Here is a 20,485-nt window from a genome sequence, read left to right as displayed (position 1 = left end):
TTGATTTTTTTCCTCAAATAGGATTTTATTGGTTACTGATAAATGGCCAGGAAGTTTATAATGACTGAAAGAAAGTCTAAACAAGGATTTGTATCTTTGTATCACATTAAATAGCTCTGCATTGTGTACATAGTTGGATAATTACATTGGCCACAAGAGGGCGCTTTTGGATTTGTAATGCACCAACAACTCAAGAAGTTCTCCCAAAATGCACAAGTCTGCAGGTTTAATAAAGAAAAATAAACAATCACCATATAAACAAATGATTATTAATAAAAATTTGTCCAGAACTTTCTCTCTCAATTTAATTATATTTAATTGGTTCAATGTCAGACAAGTTCTGACTAACTGATCAAACCTGCCTCATAAAATGAGCCTAAAGTCAAAAATTCTCTACAGCCTCTAATTAAATGATTAGAAATTGTGAATAACATTAAAAGTCACAATGACGTGCCTGATTTATATAGAAATTATTTAACTGTTGTTCGGTGTAACAGCTTTTAGTAACATTAATGCACCAGGTAGAAAGGGAATATTCTAACATTAATAAAAAAACAGTGGAAATCAGTTCTGTTGATTGCAGATGTGGATGATTACATATTATATAATTTCAGCACCAATCGCAGTCTGTAAAACTTTTCCATACACAATCAGTAGTGAAATTCCTTCATGCTCTCTCTTTATATTGCACTTCGTACAGTATTTCCTCCCGAATAAAAAAACACAATAACATGCTGTGGTGTTAGAAATCATTGTAAATGTGTTAATTATTAGTAACCTTAATGATACAAAGTAAAAAGATGATACGATATGATCAACGTGTTCAGTCGACAGTGTCACGCCTGACAGAAAACGCAACACAAAAGACAAATAAAACATTCAGAAATAAAAAACAGTCTGTTTGTTCTTTGGCATTTAGGAGCAGAAATAAAACATTTCAGAGAAAATCACTCTTAAAATGTTTGAGTATGAACTTATCCTTTTAGTAAAAACGAGACTAATCTAATATGTGGAATATATCAGCCTCCCAGCAGTAGCAGCAGTTTTCTCAGCATCCTCATCGTCTCACAGGATGACGCAGCTGGAGCCGGACGATTCCTGGGATCTGTTTGTGAGAGGTGTACATGTGATTATACTTTCAGTAACAGAACAGATATACATGCAAATGAAATAATCATTCAACGATGCTGAAGTTATAAGAGCATCTTTTTTTTTTTTTTTATCAAATACTCTCAGAAGAAAAAAAATTAAGTTTAAACAGAGCTTGAACCACAAGTGCTTCATAAAATTCTGTCTACTAATATCAGAGCCCTGAGTGATGCTCTTCTGCCCATCGATTTATTTCAGCAAATGATGAGCTTAAGGAGCTTAAAGAAAATAAAGATCTTAAAGAAGCTGCTTGACTTTGCAACACTAACCTAAAGATTAAGAGACCAAAATATAAAAATGAAACAATATATTCAAGTCTAAATTTTATGATACCAAACTTTTTGTATCTACAGTTTAATGCTGTGTATCTGGTTTGGAAAATTCAAAAGTCAAAATAACTATAGTTAAATAAATATGATACAATATTTGCCTATTGTGTCTACTATTTAATATTTTTATTATATTACTAAAATTCATGTGTGAGACATCATGTTGATATAATCATATTGATACTACAAATAGAAACGCAGCTAATTTTATGTACTAATTTTGTACTGAATCTTTAAAATTGTAAAATGTTTCAATATATTTTTTCCCCCTGCTAAATATTTGTATTTAATGTCCTCAAAGATGTACCACGGAAATATCTTTAAATGTAATTATAGGATTGTGTGTGTGTGTGTGTGTGTGTGTGTGTGTGTGTCCACCCCTAGTTGTGTGCAATATTCTCACACTAAAAGGAAAGACTCCCTGGCTATAAAAGGTTTGACCTCTGACCCAGTGTGTGCTGGAGATGTTTCCAAAACAGCTGCCAAGTCATAACGGGGGAAAAAATCAAGACGCAACATGAATGGCTTAAATAAAATGACACATTTTAGAACAGGTCGGCCATGACATCCTCACGTGAAAGTGTTAATGTGGTGAAACTGGAGATGTTACTGTCTATCCTGATACTGAAACCTTAAATATCAGCAGGTACTGAATTCCAATTCAGATTTTTTTCTTTAACACACACACACACACACACACACACACACACACACACACACACACACACACACACTTACTTATATATACACATCACACTCCTATTGCAGCTTGTAAACAAAAATCTTTGCATATACAGTATAATAAATATAATATTGTTTAAACACAATTAAAATCAATTCAGAACAAAATATATTTTAAATGTAAATATTTCCAGATTATTTATTTATTTATTTTACAAATGTAATTATAATCCTTTCTATTTGTTACAGGATTCACTTATTTTTGTCATTGAAATTTTTCTCCTCCTTTTTTTTTGTATAATTGAAAAACAGTTTTAAAAATTCTAAAATATTAAATAAATAAATCTTTGGTGAAGGTACTGTGTACCTTCCAGAAGGATCCTCTGAGAGTTTTATCTTTTTGGATGTACTGCATGCGCTCTCTCCAGCTGCTGGTCTGTAGTTACTCGTGCTGCTCGCAGTCCCCTGTTCATTCGCCTGCACAAACACACACACACACTAAGTCTCTATGGAGAGTAACAGAAGATCGGCTGAATAATTCACCCAGTCAGTTGACGTTTCATAGCATTCAAGTGAGTGTTTTCATAGCATTCAAGTGAGTGTGATGGTCTGAGTCTCTGACCATAGCTCTCTTCCTGCTGTGTGTTTGGGACGAGGCCGGTGCGCTCTGCTGGCTGTGTGTGGCTGCACGGAGCGGCGGTCGGAGAAGCTCCTCTCTCCTGTGCACTACTGTGTTCTTGGTCTTGAGCTTTCTGTTCGGAGACACACAGACACGCATCAGAGTGCAAACAATTTAAGCTGGTATACAGAATCAAAGACCACTTAATCAGCTATAAACATTTCTAATATACAGACACATGTTTTTTAGTTAAATGTTTGCATACATGCAAAAAAAAATATTTGTGGAACATGTGAATGAAGGAATGTGCTGCACTAATTGACCCTAAAGTCTCCTGTGAGATATGTTAAGATTTCTCTTAAAGTCACCACAATCTCCCGATGCACTGAGACCTAGACATATACAGAGAAAGGTAAAAGCGTCTGTGTACTAATAGTACACTGAATTTTGCATCAAATACAAAGACTTTTTATTTACTTCTAATCTTAGCATAAATGTAGCAAGTAGCTAAAAAGAAATTAAATCAATTAAAAAAATAAACCCTTATCCTCAAATCAGGACATGATTATATTTCACTGAAATCAAAGACTATAAACGTCAGTGACATGGATTTCTATTAATGGTAGAAAGATCACGTTTCTCTAACACGAGCAATAAAACTAAACACGATCCTGTTTCTAACAGCAGAAATCTGCAGGAGAAAAAACATTGTATATGCATTACTAATAAATCACAGGGATTTGGATTTTATAATGTGATACAAACCAGAGACATCAGTTGTTTTAGATTTTTTTTCTTTCCGTTTTAAGAACAAGATCAAATTAATGTACAAATGCAAAAATAGGAGGGGGATAAATAAATAAATAAATTCATGACTGTCTGCAGGGGTGTGGTAGCTTAGTAGATAAGGTGTTGGTCTACTGGTCGCAAACTGCCACTGTGGGGCCCCTGAGCAAGGCCCTTAACACATAATTGCTCAGTTGTATAGTCACTCAGAGTAAGGGTGTCTGCCAAATGTAAATAAATACATTCACACTAAATATTCTTTAAAATAAAAAAATAAAAAAATAAATAAGTTAAGTATTGCTACACTTAACAGCTTTTGGAGTCAATACCCTCTGATAGAATCACTTCAGCCCTGTTCCGAATGCTCCCTAAATGTCCATGTTAAAAGAACTATATAAATATTAGTGAATTGAATGATTGGTCCCTGCTTTTAACTGCATATAAGACCGAGCTTCTGACAGAATCCTCTCTTCAGAAATCATTCATCAGTGCTGTAAAGTTAGGATGGCAACTAGTCTAATGTTTTTATTCTTATTTTATTCTATTTTCCCCTCATACAATATTTTTAAAAGTAAAATGGTCATAACATCCATGTTTATACAACTTGGCCCTTAGCTGTTGAGTTACAGAGTTTTAACCACGTTTACCAATTCAATACACGGTGCAGAACTCTATAACTCAATAAATAATGGTGTGTTGTGATTTCAACCACAGTAACAAATTATACACTAACCATGGCTACACTTCCCTGAGCTCACTGTGACAGATTAGCAAAAGCTTTTAAATTGTACGCTCAGGATTTGCGATTGAAGACGACAACAATCGCAATGATGGAGTAAATTTTGAAAAAAATAAATAAATAAAAAAACACAAGAAAAGATATTTGTGTATTTAACACATTGTTCTGCTGCAAAGAGGGAAATGTGACCCAAAATAGTTTTAGCAGTTAACATGGAAACTTGGCAGAAGGAGATGTTTTGGCTCTGAACTTCCCTCTACTGAATATCGTCTATAATCCACCACATGTACAAAAGGTATAGAAAAAAAAATCAGCTTGTGTATCTGCTGCATTCGAGCACACGCTTGCCTATTTATTATTGCCCTAAAGACTTCAGGGTGTGATGGGAATACAAAGTGTACAACTTTGCAGGTGTTGAGTCATGAAACATGAAGGTCTAGTATTATTAATTTTATGTGATTATTGGTCATTTGTCATTATACAGGTTTGTCTGGGAACAGAGGGCAGCATCAGTGTTGTCTATTGTCACACTGGACATATTCATGCAATTTAAGATTTAATGTACGATCCTTAAAAAGTTTTGGGTGAATTGGTGCTTTAATAGCAGGTTGTATTTTAACAACTAGTTCTTTTTTCTCTCTTAAGCAGCAGAAAAATAAATAAAAAGAAATCGCTCACTTGACTACATCTCAACAGGTCATTTGCTTTATCTTTCTATTTCTCACAAACAAACACACCTTTTCCTCCTCCGGCGGCTCGCCTCTGACCTCGGTCACCACAACCTGTCCAGCTCGGTGGCTAATTACACTCCCTTGAGCTGGTGCTTTGGGCACAGGGCCAGCGGCGAGAAGGCTCCTCACTGTGAGGCCTCTGTGCTCCGCCATCACTCTGACAGGCCTATAAACTAATTAGCCTAGCCATGAGAGTTAGGTCTTTTCCCCTGTGAGGAGCTTGCCCTGATGCTAACCTCTCTGTGCCCCGACGTCCTTTGAAAGAAGACAAGGTTGATGCTAAACTAGCCGTGACTTGCCTTGACTATAGGTTGGAGCTCTGGAGGCGGGGACAGAGAAAGAGAGAGAGAGCGAGAGAGTTAGAGAGAGAGAGACAGAGAGAGAGAGAGACGGGGAAGCTCGGAGCTACACAATCAAGTTTTACAGAGGGAAAATATGGATGAAGCGTCCGCATACCCGATGGCCAGGCAAAGACTGCGGTACCAATCGTTAATGTCCTCTTGATGGCTGGACATAAGGAGCAGCTTGGCTTTGGAGAAGGTCAACTGTAAGAGACGGGGGAAGACAGAAAACATGAAAGAAAGAGAATGAACAGTCTTTCACTTTGTAGGCAAATTCTCTATTCCGGTTGGTAGACATATACAAGTTTAACAACAAACATGTATCAGTAATTTAAAATAGCACAGCTGCTGATTAGGTGAAGCTTTCGATAAGATGACGTCTAGATTTTTTTTTATCCGATTATGGAAGGCGTCAGCACTTAACTAACCAGTAAGTTTTCAGGAAACAGGAAAACCTTCAAGACAGAGGACCTCTTGGTAACAAGACAATGTGCCATTATTATTATTATATCTGTTATTAATAATAACAATTAGTAATAGAAAAAAACAAGGCAGGTGTGGGAATGACTTCAATTTTGTCAAAATGTTACTCAACATTGAATCTAACCATAAATGGCACAAAGTGTTGTTCATTAATTTTAAAAGCAGTAATTATGTGTATAAGACGTTTTTACAGCAAACTAAGCAAATTCAGGTAACTCTGCTTCATCGCATCACCACTTTGATGATTATTTTCCTGTAACAGAACATCCGGTCATGTTTTTTTCCTTACCTATACAAGTACAGAAGAATGAATTCATATTCTTCATATGTCCCAGCTTGTTAGGAAGCTAGGGTCAGATTGCAGGGTCAGTGATGATACTGCACCTCTGGGGCCTAACTGGTTAAGGGCCTTGCTCAAGGGCTCAATAGTGGCAGTTTGGTGTTGTTCACAGTCTTCTGATTGGTACAGAACTATCACCACTGAGCCAACACTGCTCACAGAAAAAGAAGAGAGAGAAAGATCTTCTGTCGCTGATGACAGCTCTCAAGACATCGAGGTTTCAGGAGGACATGACACTTGTGCTCACTAGAGGGCAGCCCTGAACTACTAATCCCTCGAATTTCACAGCACTACCTAGTGGCAAATGAAGATTGTTTACACTACCATTATTAGCCATGCTCTTCACAGAAATGAAGGGACATTAATTACCGAAAGTAATAGCAAGGGCAAGACAACACCTGCGGCCTTCTGTGCATCGCACGTCTCCTGCAAGAACCGAGCCTGACCTCATGAATCCACCTTCGACCACGGCGATTGTTCATGTACATGCCAGCATGTCAACTCACAAAGCAGGCCATCGACTAGAGAATAAAACAGCTGGAAGAAAACCAAGAGAGACACCTGTCGACCAAAGATGCACATTCAATGCTAATTTGGCGGCCCCCCTGCACTCGAGAAGTTAGTTCTCTAGCGTCTCTCTTTTCCTCCTGCTATCAGCCGGCTCATCCTCCGAGTCAACAGTAATTACCATCACTCATCCATGCTGAGGAGACTTTAGCGAGAGATTAGGCATGTCAAACAACACAATGGGTGCCGTCCAAGACCAAACAAAAGGCACTAGCTTTATCCTTGAATAATTACAAACCGGAACCCATTAGAGTGGATTATAATTGGGGGCCTGGAAAATATTAAATGACCTTTCACATTTACCTGGGGCCATTGGAACAGAGGAAACAGCAGCGGTTACCGGTGGCATATCAATAATCAGCTCTAATCTTTATTACAGCCAGGAACAGAATCCTAATGACGGAAAGACAAGGAAGCAAAGGATACTCAGTAAAAATAATGGCATCGTCATTAAATCTGGCGGAGGGGGTGAGGTCTGATTATATATTAAAAAAGATTAAGATTCCAAATGTACTATCAAAAGTGTTATCGAATTACAGAGTTCAGTGAGCGAGGAACAAGCTGGTGTGAAGTGCCATTTATATCAGGCAGCCACCGCGTGGGGGACGGGAGGCTTGATTTATGCATACATAGATCCTGCTTCCATTGCGACGCGGTAATTAGGGATTTGTCACGCTATCTGACCCTCTTAGGTAAGAATGACTATGTATAATGTGAACGGTGAAGCACGAAGGCTATATTCATGGTGCACGTAATTTCGCTTGATTATTTATACATCAAAGAGATTCTGTCATGGATGCAGCATAATATTCAACAGGAGAAGGGGGAGACAAAAGGACAGAACTGAAAGATAGGAGTGGAGAAATAAAAAATAAAAAAAAAAAACAGCTAAACATGTGGAAAGGAAATCTTCAGTTCAGTTTTTTTTTAAAGAACCTCAGTCTCCTTTTACTTCTTCTTTCAAACTTTGCATATAGATTGCCATGGCATTTCCAGCTGTCAAATTTAATTTGCCTTTAATTCTTCATGGCATGGTTGAGGAGGGGCCTGAGAGTGCTGACAGTCTCTTTCGCCTCTGCTCCAGGTAGGAGGTGGGGTAGCACCAGGGATCGATAATGTGTCCTTATGAGAAATTACGCCTAATGCTATTGAGTATGCATTTGAGCCCTGGGTCGGATAACAAGCTAATGAAATGCCATTTCTTGCCATTAGATAACGTGCAGCGGCGGCAGCCTGCGAAGAGGCAGGATGGAGTGGGGCTGGAAAACGAGAAGAGCAATAACAGTGCTTGAGGAAGATGTATTTGCTGGTACAGAGGATGAGATGGCTCTCTGCTCTAATCTGATGGAGTGGTGCGAGAGGGTTCCTCTTATCCCATCACGACAAGCGTTTAAGCAGTCCATCAGCCAGCTCTAAATGATGCCCAAACCATACAGGACATCACTAGGCCTCCCACATGATCTCAGCACATCTCCCATCTGAAATTATAGACTTGTGCTAGTTGATGCTTTGAGAATATCAAAAGGTTCTTCACCAAAAATCATGTGATATTTAATAAAATGTAGGATGTGCTTTGGATTCTGCCCTCTTCATCTATTGCATATAGGGAAAAAAAAAAAAAAAAAAGATTTAAAATTTAAAAGATCTAATATATATATATATATACTGTATATATTTTTAAACAAAACAGCACAATCAAGCAGAGAGCAGAAGACAGAGATTACAGAACTCCTTGTTCATGCAGTAATACTGATAAACACAGCACTCAAACTGTTTGGTTTGGACTGCAGTGGTTGAAAGTGCAATACGTTCAGCTGAATGTTTCACGACAGCACACTGATCATTTAGATGTAATTTGTCACCCGACGGCAACACGGGCCTGGAAAGAGATCAAGCAGCGAGGAGACACATTAAAGCTTGAACCGTTATGAGGAACCAGAGCAATTAGAGAGAGAAGAATGATGCATGGAGCATTTTTGCTAACTTGGGGATCCAATCTGTCTGAAATCAATTAATCTTTTAACCTCATGTGTGCTGAAATGTTGCACTTGATAGAGGGGATTTGCCAAGAATGTTGACAAATCTGAAAACTGCTTTAGACCTAATGGAGAAAACTTTTCAGTAATAATTCATTTTTTTAGCCTTTGTTTGGTGGAAATTTCCAGACTACTAAATAAATATGTTTTGGTAAGTAGATGGCAAGTCGCTAAATTTAGACTGAACTGCTAAATATTAAGTAGCCAAGTGTGTAGTACGAACACTAGTAATGTCTTAATTATGCTGCAGAACAGTTAAAACCCAAGAGATTTGACTTAATTTCACTGAAATCATTGATATTCCAGGTACTTTAAATAAATGATATATAAAAATAATTTGAAGTAAGAAGATGGCAAGTGGAAAAGATTTAACTGTAATCATTTAGAATAAAATTTTTTTTTCTTATTTTGTGGTTGAATTTGTAGTGTTTTAACATATTTATTTTGTCATCAAATAAATATTGAAAATATCTCATCAAACCCAGGTGAGAGTAGTGGCGTCTCTGCATCACACTGTTCTAAATACTACACATTGTAATGTATTTTTATCCCCTTTTACCACCAACTGAATAGAAATCGTCTTATCAGACATTTTCTATCAGTATAAAGAAATGAATTATTTTATGGCTTATATACAGTACAAGTCTTATATAAAATGAGTCAGGACACTGTTGGCTTTTACAATGAAGGTGTGTTTTTCCCTTTGTTGAGATAGAATGAGGTACAAATAATTGTATTGGTTGAAGGAAACACCTTCAGATTTTGTATGCTTATGAACAAGCACTTGGGGTATCTCAGACAGCAGAAATGGGTTTGAAATCAATACTTACTTTCAAGATAGAAACATTTGCGTAGGAAAAAAAAATTAAAAAACCTTTAAAAAAGGGTAAATAATTAAAAATGATTGTGATGTAATAATTTGGCTTTATTTCCCACTCCAGCTACGTTATTACCTAACTCTTGTACAGGAGTATGTACAGCTGTACCAGCAAATAGCATATTCATCAATAAATCATGCACAACCTTTTGTGTTCAAAGTTTGAACCTCTCAATTAGTAAGACTTGGCTAATTATTTGTATACGGTGTCTGTGGGTAAAAGTGTGCAAATGTTGCACAAGAATTTCATTGTATATAGATATACGTATAAACTGAAACAGTAGTGTGCATGTCACACTCACACTGATGAGGCCTCCCTGGCTCTTGGTGTGGCCAAACACCTTGTCCACAGTGCACTCCTTAAGCGGGAAGACTCTCTGACAGGAAAGCTTGTCTCCATTTGTTGGATGCATTGGATTACACCGTTTGGCCTGAACCAAGATGTCTGAGAAGAGGAAAAACATCTTAGGTTTGGTCTCCGTGCCTTTAGGGGGCACCGTTTTCAGCCAACCTTCACGGATATACCAGCGACCTGACAGACGGAAGAGAAGAGAGGAGAAAGAGCTCACATCAGGATTGAGTTCTCAGATTCATTAATACTCTGACTTATCCATTTGCATCCAACATGTGCACTGGATGGTGTTTACAAAACCGCAAAAAGCAAAATCCCAGACGCAGTAGTTGTAGAGCTGTTGTGCTCTCTGCTCTCACTGACTGGCAGGTGTATGATGGCTACTAAATTGGATGCTGACATTTTGCAAGATAAGATTAAATTTCACTCTCGCCACCGATTCCTTATTTGCCCCGGCACACCTTGAGATTGCAGCCGTAGCAGAGAGTTCAAAATGGATACTCTGAGCAAAAAAAGAAGAGCTTTCTATGATTAGCGGAGGGGGCGAACAGGGGTCAAATTGCTTTTAAAATGCCACGGGTTTTAATATGTGACTACAATAAGGACACGGCGCGTGAGACTCTCAGGTGGTGTGTGAACATTAGATTTGATGGCTCCTGTAAATCGGTTAAATCCATTTAACTGGCCAATGTCTGCTTGCTGCTCAACAAATAGTGAGGTTTTAAATCAGGAGGCCATCTCTGGGAAAAAAAACAACTCAATTCTAACAACATTAAGAAACAATATTGTCCCATGTGCCAGGGGAAACTACTCCTGTGGTAATAAGAGATAGATTACAGTCCCTTATGATATTCAGTCAGTTATGTAACTATTCTCACTATGAGTTGTGTGCACTGACAAACAACATTTTCCATCTATCCAAGTATCTTCACGTCATGGGATACAAGCCAAGCTTGGCGATCGTATTCTGTGTCAGAGTTTGGAATAATGAGGAGTTCTTTTTTTAAGAAACAAAGCAAGGAAATGGAAAGAAAGATGGAAAGGAAAGAATATTTTCTAGTGTGTCATGTTCAGATTCACCGCCTCACCAATCAGATACTCATTAAAAAGCCTAACATCAATTCTTAAGCCCCACCCACATGTATATAATTTTTTTAAACAGAACATCCAGTCCACACAAAAGCATCAATGAAAACATCGTTTTGTTTTTTTTTTTGTTTTTTTTTTAACTTAAAAAGAAATTAGGGGAAAATATAGCTGTGTATGAATATCCCTACCCACACAACAGGTGAAAAGCAGTCGGCCAAAGCAGTACCTCCTGCTGAAACAATTACTTATGACTAGTGTACAGTTATAGAAATGAAATGATTAATAAATCACACTTATAATCTGGTGTCAGCAAGATGAAGCTGGGTTCCCTTCTGAGTCTGGTTCCTCTTAAGGTTTCTTCCTCATATTGTCTCAGGGAGTTTTTCTTTGCCCTCATTGCCTCCCTAAGTGTCAAGAAGCTTTTATAGTCATTTCAATAATACATATCTGACGCAGTACATAGTGAAATGAGACAGCGTTTCTCCAGGACTATGGTGCTACATAGAACAACACAGATCTAAGGTCTTAAAGTCGCCTTAGCCATTTGATCGTGTGTAATCGAGTGTAAATTTGATCGGGTGTAATCGAGTGTAAACAGTGTGAGACAAAAAACAGTGCAGACAGAAAATACAAAACACTACAGGACAAATACACAAAATAGCACTGACCAGTGTGTATACTGTATATTGTGCAAAATTAAAGGGTTGTACGCATGGGGGTGTTCTTGCAAACATATATAGACTTATGTAATAGCAGCAGTTGGATGAGGTATTAAAATGTGCTGTGCAAACCAGCAATTAGCTTGCTCTTTAGGGATAAATATAAATTTCAGTTTTTAATTTTCTAGTTTTTATTTTGAATTTTTAATATCCCTTTAAAAGTTGCTTTGCGAAAATGTCCAAACCAAGTGCTATACGAATAAAACTGAACATTTATAAATAAACATTTGTGGGGTTTTGGGGGAAATTCTTTTTTTGCATGTCACCTCATACATCACTAACTAGCTAGCTACACCGAGTGGCTGCTGAAAATCTGTTGTGTAGCTGTATGGCATTAAGGTGATGTTGAATGTCCCTGAAAAATGATGAGCAAGAACATGGAGCCTTCGATCTTTTTTCTCGTATTGAATGCCATAGTAATTGCACCACACAGCAACACGTTTATTGAAGGCAGAGTTGTTGTTTTTTTATTGATGTTATTGTTGAATGCGACCCGGTCAAAAAAATTAACATAATCCTTGTATCAATGACCTGTTGATGTAGGGAATATATTAAATTAGTATTTTCTTTCATTTAGGTGCTGTCATTCTGCCAGTTCCTTTGTCTACGCTTTAGACTGACACACTGACGAAAAACTCTGTCTGCTCCATCAACTGTGCGCAGTTCAAAGAGCAGGAACTTCGAGCGCCCCTCTCCATGTCGTACGCTTTCAACTCCCCCTGTCAAAGAGCACCTCTGCCCAGCTACAAAGGCCCGATGAATTTCTGGGTGCTAAAGGTTGCACTACAAAGGCTGCCGTGTCCTCCTGATGTGACCAGGCCAAAGACAGGGAGACACATGAAAGTCTGTGTGCGTATGATGGGTGCTAGATGACACCGAGCGTGATCATTGTTAATTTGAAGCTGGACTTGGTTTGATAGGTTATACTTTCATGTCGGGGAGCTACAAAGGCTTGGGAGGAAAAAACCTTTTCAAAGCCTGCAAAGCCACTCTTGACTCTCGAGACACTGAAGTTCTGTTCTTCCTGCTGAAATATATACATGTGCTCAAAGTTATGTCCTGCACTGGTCTTATGAAGGAAAAAGTAAAGAAAGACGTTGTTGGATATCTTTAAGCATAGCAGGTATAAGAAGAAAAGCAAGGTTGTGTTGTTAATCAATGATCTTTTTTTTTCTCCTCTACCTCAGCGTCCCTCTTTGTCCTTTAGCGTGTAAAAAGGGGAGAGATGAGCCGGAGCTTATGGACAGAAGTAGCAGTAGTGGCGGCAGAGCGCCCGCTCACGGCTCTCAGGAAACAGACAAACTGTCTGCCGTATCGATGTCCCATTGATTCAGCCTTTGCTTCTGAGAATCATTGCACCCTTATCTCCATGCTCATCACTTAAAGAAAAACTTCACCCGGACACACATTAAATGTGTTTATACTGCAATATTTGTGCTCTGCTTAGTGATTCTGGTGCGAATTTGATTTTGCTGGTGTCCCTATGATTCGTTCACACATCCCCAGTCGCTGTACTAGGAAGTCGCCAGTAGGCATTCCGTTCCTACTTCTGGTTGCCATAGCAAAAATGTTTATCTGTGTGAAGTGCAACTAGCAATTAATTTTCTTGCTACTAAAATGAAAAGTTATGGAGGGAGATTTAGTGTTTGTTTTAGTGTATATCTGCATCATATCATAGGATAAATATAAAGGAGAAGCTGTGTGCGTTCTACTGTCTTCAAGCCCATTGATAGTCACTGCATCAAGTGCTTCATATGCATAAAGTTATACTTATGTCAACTTTGTTGTGTCACTGGACATGCCCACATTTAGTCACCTAAAGTTAAAAATAAATAACGTCCGGTCGCTTTGCGGCTGCGAACCGCTGTATGTGTGAGTGTATCCTGAGAAGTTATCGGTTACAATAGTGGAGAAAAAGTCAAGAATTTGGAAGCTGATCTGTTAAGTGTACAGATGAGGAGGTGAGAGAGTTGGACAGACTAAAGCTCTGCTGCATTACATAGAGTTCAAGCAGGGGCTAAAACTTTCTGCGCCGCTCTCAGCATACAGTCGAACTGGATTGTTGGTAGAAAACTATTAGCCAAAGTGAAATGAGACCCTTTTATCGAAGGTCATTTTAGATTCAGACTGGATTTTTTTCTTTAATAACATAGATGCCACTTGCATCAGCCTCTTTTAGGCACTTAGAATAAATCATGGATCAAGTGCAAGTCTGTGGAGTTTGCTCTCTTAAAAAGTCAGCAAGAGGTGGAGAAGTCTTAATGGACAAAAGCAAGGAGCTTGGGAGAAATCTAGAGGCCTGAAAATCCTGCCCGTGAGGGAGAGTGAAAGGGATTTTTACACTTCCCACATCCGGCTCTGCGTGAAACGAGACCGCTGCTCGTTGGGTATTCATCGCCAGCCTCGAAACACCTTTGTGCACGCACACGTACACACTCTCTCACACATGCTCTCTCTTTCTCCTCGGCTTGCTTTTTATCTGCCGGTCCACAAGATGAGGAGAAGCGCTAATTGGTCCTGGGGGAGATTGGCAGGCCAAGGCATTGACGACAAGGCCCTCTCTGTCTTTCTCTCACTCCCGCTCTCTCTCTCTCCATCACTAGCCGTCTCTCTTTTGTTACACATGGCCATTCTCCCCTGGGACAAACAACAGGGGAAGAAAGGACCTCCACTCCACAAGTAGCGAAAGAGAATGGAAAGAGAGAAGAGATAAAGGACACTCTCCACCTTTCTAATTAACACAGGGAGCTAGTCAATGCTGTCGATTAATCCTCGGGCTCGAATATAAGATTATAAAGCACAAAATGCTCATCTTGTGTCAACGTCCATGTTTGAAACAGCCTTGTGTTCTAGATTGTTTCGTCCCACCTGGTGAAAACTTCCTTCTCTTTCTCTTTCCAAGATACAGACAAAGAGAGAGATGGAAAGTGAGAGAGGGGTTAGATGAAAGGAATAGCAGATCACAGACTCTAACCTGGAGCCAGCAGCCTAGTGTTTCGGCCCTTGAGCAGTTTCTGGACCCTCTGCAGCTGCAGGTGGTTCTCATGGCTGCGGGCGTTGTCCTGGATGCACTGGGCCACCTCGGAGACAGCGCTCACTGCCTCTGCAGCAACACACACACACACACACAGCAGATGAAACACACACCTAGACTGCCCTGCAAACACAAGGATCTTACAGCTACATAGGCAAGCGTGAATTGTTTCTTAATAACATCTGTGAGTTTTGTGGTCAATACAGTGCAGTCTATAAGGATTCAGACACTGCTGCATTGTGTGTTGGGTCGACTCTCACACACGGTGTTTGAAACGGAAGAATGACCGTGTACAGCCTTCCTTGCAGGAATTACAGTCATTTTTATTTATACTTTAAGGAAGTTGTTCTCAGAGACAAAGTTTTTTCATCATTATTATTTGTTTTATTATAGTAGTTGAAATGAACTCAAACAAGTAGAACTATAAACAATGTCAATTTCGACCGAATTTCTTCTGTTGGTGGAAAGTTTAAGAAAATATCTAAAATGATATGCTCACTGGATATGGCTTGGATAAAAGATCCAAGAGTATTACTGCACATATTTAAATAGGATTTTTTTTTTTTAAATTATGTTCATAAAACAAATCCATCCATTGCGTTAGCTTTGCAGTTAAAAGGCAATTTAGAACCCCTGTTTAAAGCTGTTTGATGTTGCATTTGCATCTGAAACGTTTTGTGACTGAATCTGAGTACTTAATAATTCTCTTACTAAAGACAAGCTTAAAAAAACCTCTGAAAAAAGCATGAAGTGAAAATTGGTGCTTTAAAGGCCTGTCAGGGTGGCATCAGGGTAAATACCCACACACCCCCGCAGATTTAAGGAATTCGGGCTGGAAATGGTTTTCAACCAAGTAATAAAAAGATGAAGAATACGTATTCGCACAAACACACAGAAACGCAGATTAGAAAAAGCTACACATCTCTGATACAAGAGGATTTTCCGTGATAGAAAAAAAAGATTAACGATCAATCGTGAGATTTTTATTTTCACCCTCAATGTAAAATTACAACATATACAAATGAAGTAAAAACAAATAAAAAAAATTATGCGACTTGATATACTTATGCAAATAAAATGTTGTAAGTATAAAGAAAAATTAATTCTAATCATAACCCCTAAACTTTTTTTTTTAAACAGGTTTATTTAGACCCAGCATTGGTGACAAATTAAAAGAAACAAGAGCATAAGGTTTTTAAATAGAATGTTGAGCCACTATAAGCCCATTCAGTGAACCCTCAGGTTCTGTGAATGGGGCGGAGTCATCCCGAATGAGACCACTCCCACCGGGAGAGAAAAGCAGGTCAGAAAACCTTTTATATAATAACAGTGACACTTTTTTCTCGAAAAAGGAGAAACGGACCCACACTCCGCCAGCCAAATGCCTTCATAACATTACAGAGCTGTCTGTTTTTCCCTTCATGTCGTTCTTCTGTAGATAAGACTACAGTCAAGGTTTAAGTCTAACATTCTGTATGTTTACCTATGTGGCAGATGGGGGCGTGCTTTAGCCGGAATCAATAGCAGAAACCCAGGGAAGTGGGAAATTAACTTCTCTGTCTGTGTTTTATTAATAAATTGAAATCCACTCACAGCTGTAGCTTTTGAAAGAGCAGTCAATTTTATCTTTTTTTTTCCTTTTTGTATCTTTTTCCAAAATTGTGACCTTGGCTATGACCAAAGTGCTAAGGGACAGAAAATAAACCTGTGACGGTGTATACAATCATTCAAACTGCATTACACAGGTGGCTATGATTAAAAAGGAAGCTAAATTAGGATTAAATGGCATGTTACAGGAACAGGAAGGAAAGATTTTCTGCAATCCGAATGCCAAAAAGGGAGGAAAAAAATCTTCATGGGGAGTGTGCTGCTTTCTGTCATGGAAAAAACTGCAACTTGGACAACAGCATGGGTAAAAGCCAGCATGATGGCAGGTCAGGGGAGAAACACAAACAGTATACAAACACAGCATGACCACACACATATATACACTACATATAGAGCTGTAGTACCTACATTGACAACGGCATGAATGCTGTATACCCTCTTCATCCTTTTTTCTGTCACGTTATCATAGTACTGTCTAAACATTTCCTTAAGTTTTTTAAGTCATCTATAACAAAATCTCCATGATGGTAGTTGCCTAATTAGCTCACTTTCATTTTCATAGACTAAATGTACATATGATGTGTTGTATTAGAATCGATCACTAATATTAATATTAAGTCGTCTTCTTCTTCTTTCGGCTTTTCCCTTCAGGGGTCGCCACAGTCTGTGTGCGAATCATCTCTCTCCACCTATCCCTATCTTCTGCATCCTCAACACTTGTACCCACTAGCTTCATATCCTCATTAATTACATCCATATACCTCCTCTTTGGCCTTCCTCTTTGCCTCCTGCCTGGCAGCTCCATGTCCAACATTCTCCTACCAATATACTCACTCTTCCTCCTCTGAACATGTCCAAACCATCTTAATCTGGCCTCCCTAACTTTGTCCCCCAAACGTCCAACATGAGCTGTCCCTCTGATGTACTCGTTCCTAATCCTGATTGCTAATATTATGAACAGCAGCTACGCTAATTCCTCTCCAATTGCTTCTCTTTTTCTGCCCATCCTGAGGCATCCAGCTCCAGTTATGTTCTACATCATGAAGATTTTAGACCTCAAAGAGAAGAGGCCAACCCCTTGAGGATCCTGAGGCATTTAGAGATGTACCAGCTCCAGCTGGATTCCCCTTCATGATGATTTTGGACATTTGAAGAGAAGTTGCAGAGCCCATGAGGACATTAAGGAGATTAGGCTCTTAATCAGTACAGATGAGCTAATTTATGAGTTGTTTCAGAGCTCCCGGTTACACAACTCCAATTGACTGTAGAAAGGACATTATTTATAATCACACTTTGGTGTTTATGATAATTCACACACTCCGGTGTTACCCAAATGAGGATGGGTTCCCTTTTTTGAGTCTGGTTCCAATCATGGTTTCCTCCTCACACAATCTAAGGTAGTTTATCCTCGCCACACTCGCCTCAGACTTGCTCGTTAATAAATTTAAATAAATGCACAAACATTTTGTGTTCTGTAAAGCTACTTTGAGACGATGCATTGTTAAAAGTGCTATATAAAATAAAATTTAATTAAAACCAAGTGGACACTCAGCTTTTATACAGTATGTGATAAGAAAGAAGTCTGATTTGCTGGGTGTGCAAACTAATTTCAAACCTCCAAACAAATGGAAAATGAAAATTTCTAGTGTCTTATCATGCATGGGGTATCGGAGGGTTGTGAGTTTGAATCCCAGGCCCACCAAGATGCCACTACTGGGCCCTTAACCCTCAATTGCTCAGCTGTATAAATGAGTAAAATGTAAGTCTCTCTGGACAAGAGCGTCTGTCAAATGCCATAGATGTAAATGTTAAGAAAAATGTACTCCATAGTAATGTCACCAGTGGTCAAAGACCTACATTTATACTAGACCATTTGCATATACTGAATTCTAATGACAAACCTAGCCTCTGTATAATTACAGTTTCAGACTGGACTTCACCACCGTGTGATGTGATGTGAGGTGTTTATTCAAGGTATCACTCGTTTACCCTAGATATGATTTGACAATAGTGGACAAACCTTCACTATTTCCCCATGCAAACACATCTACATGTACGGCACGTGTACACTCTGTACATATAAACAGAACGTGTTTGATTTTTTTGACATCAACCCCCTGGAGACAGATGACCCAGCACGAGTGTATTAACACATGCAGACTGCACTGATTGAGTGGGATATGCCGCTGTGCAGTGTGTGTATATGCTTGAGGCTCCTTTAATTAGCCATAGTATGCAGTCCTGCTCACAGGCTCCAGGAATGAGTCCTAAAGCCTGGACATGAGTGAGTATTTTAGCACGTCCGGTTCCAATGTCTGAAATAAGGTCTAAGGTTAACGCAATCTCAAGATATTTTCAAATTTTTTCAACAAAATAAAATCTATCAGTAATAACCTGTGTACTTTTTTAAGCTTTTACAATTGCCAACAAGCGGCTAAATGGGACTACATACGTTTTTTTTGGGGACACTAAACACAGATGATCCTTATCAGGGAAAATGTTTATAAAATAAAGATGGAAAGCTTAGTGGTGGTCACGTTGAAGTCGTGTGACCACGGTGTAGTTCACTTATAGTGTTCAACATCTACAGATTGTATATAGGCTTCAAAATTCTTAACAGTTGTGTTCATTTGTGAAGATTATTTTGATTGGAAAACGTCATAAACTGTTGATCACAGAACGTATTGTCTCCGATAATCCAACCGCCAAAAATCCTATAAGGGATTGTTTTGTTGAAGGAAACAGGAACGTGCTAACTTTTGGGTCCGCCTAGAAAACCCGTCGTTTATTATTATAGTACAAGGACTATGAAGATCTCCTAATAAAGGGATCTGATTTTAGAGGAGAAGTTAATGAAATTTTACGTCACCACAAATCTTTTGCACAAATTTGTTTCTACCTGCATCCAAATCATTCTTCTTATACATCAAAACAGAGTTAAGATTGCTGAACAGAACTTAAACTGTTTTGTAACTAAATGACACACAGAGGTGAAGCTTGCTGTGCTTCAAATAATACATTTTCAGTTACATAACACGAAAGCTGTGAATAAACGGTTTGGCCAATTATTGTGTGCTGAGTATATTCGTCTGCACAGGCATTAGCGCAGTTGAAAACAACATGCAGCAGATGGATACTAATTTTACATTCCACTCTTTGGGCTTGCAGTAGAGGCATTGCAGTCGTTTCTTCATGATAAAATAATTAGACTAATTGGAACACTTATCCTCAGAACAATTCTATAAATTACAGCAGAAACCGAAGAACGAATCGTGTCTCTAGTTTGAAGTTATAGTGTACGTTATTAGGAGCAAAGGCATCTGAAGGATTCCTGATTCTTAAAGTTTCTATGCAGACATCTAGAGGTTTTCTTTTCCTTATAGATAAGTTTCCAGTTAGAATCTCTCAATGACACTAAATCCTTTAACCACCCAAAGAACCATGAACTAAAAGCTGTTTCATTTTGAAGGTTCCTTCAAATCTAGCTGATAAATGCAGTCTACCTCAGCCATGTTTTTAGGGACATGGTATGAATCTTTAAGGCCTGCATTATACACATTTCATCTTTAAAATTTTAAGAAAAATGTCCGAGGGAAAAGGCGTTGTGGTGGCTTAGTGGTTTGCTTCACATCTTCATGGTTGGGGATTGATTCCCATCTATGCCTCATGTATGGGGTTCGTATGTTCTCTTTGTAATTCAGAGGTTTCCTCCTGGTTCTCCAGTTTCTTCCCCCAGTCCAAAGACATGCATTATAGGCTGATTGGCATCTCTAAATTGTCTGTGGGGTTTGACTGTGGCCTGTGATTTGTTTGCACCCTGTCCAGGATGTACCCAGCCTTAATTCTAGGTATAATCTAGTATAACCTGGGATATAATCCAGGTTCCGTGGAACCCTTTGTAGGAAACCTAGTGGAAAAAATGAATGGATGGATGAATGTGCACACCAGCATTTCTGTTAAACTTCTAAATATTTATTCCATGTATGTGTTTTATAAAATAAAAGA

The 20,485-nt window shown here is 38.7% G+C and overlaps 1 protein-coding gene across 1 annotated transcript in view; it reads right to left on the bottom strand.

Annotated features, from left to right (window-relative positions):
• Positions 1-4: 4 nt before the first annotated feature.
• arhgef39 (Rho guanine nucleotide exchange factor (GEF) 39) overlaps positions 5-20,485 on the bottom strand; it is a 48,628-nt gene continuing 28,147 nt past the window's right edge. Inside the window, exons 7-12 of the mRNA XM_060889553.1 lie at positions 14,813-14,941; positions 9,981-10,210; positions 5,491-5,579; positions 2,782-2,911; positions 2,527-2,636; positions 5-1,105 (exon numbers count right to left, since the gene is read on the bottom strand). Coding sequence (XP_060745536.1) covers positions 1,066-1,105; positions 2,527-2,636; positions 2,782-2,911; positions 5,491-5,579; positions 9,981-10,210; positions 14,813-14,941 — 728 coding nt within the window. The 3' untranslated portion in view covers positions 5-1,065. The remainder of the gene's footprint in view (positions 1,106-2,526; positions 2,637-2,781; positions 2,912-5,490; positions 5,580-9,980; positions 10,211-14,812; positions 14,942-20,485) is intronic.

Source organism: Tachysurus vachellii, chromosome 16 (genome assembly GCF_030014155.1).
Source record: "Tachysurus vachellii isolate PV-2020 chromosome 16, HZAU_Pvac_v1, whole genome shotgun sequence".
Lineage (NCBI taxonomy): Eukaryota > Metazoa > Chordata > Actinopteri > Siluriformes > Bagridae > Tachysurus > Tachysurus vachellii.
Note: the sequence above shows the minus strand (reverse complement) of the source record. Positions and strands in the feature narration are given on the sequence as shown.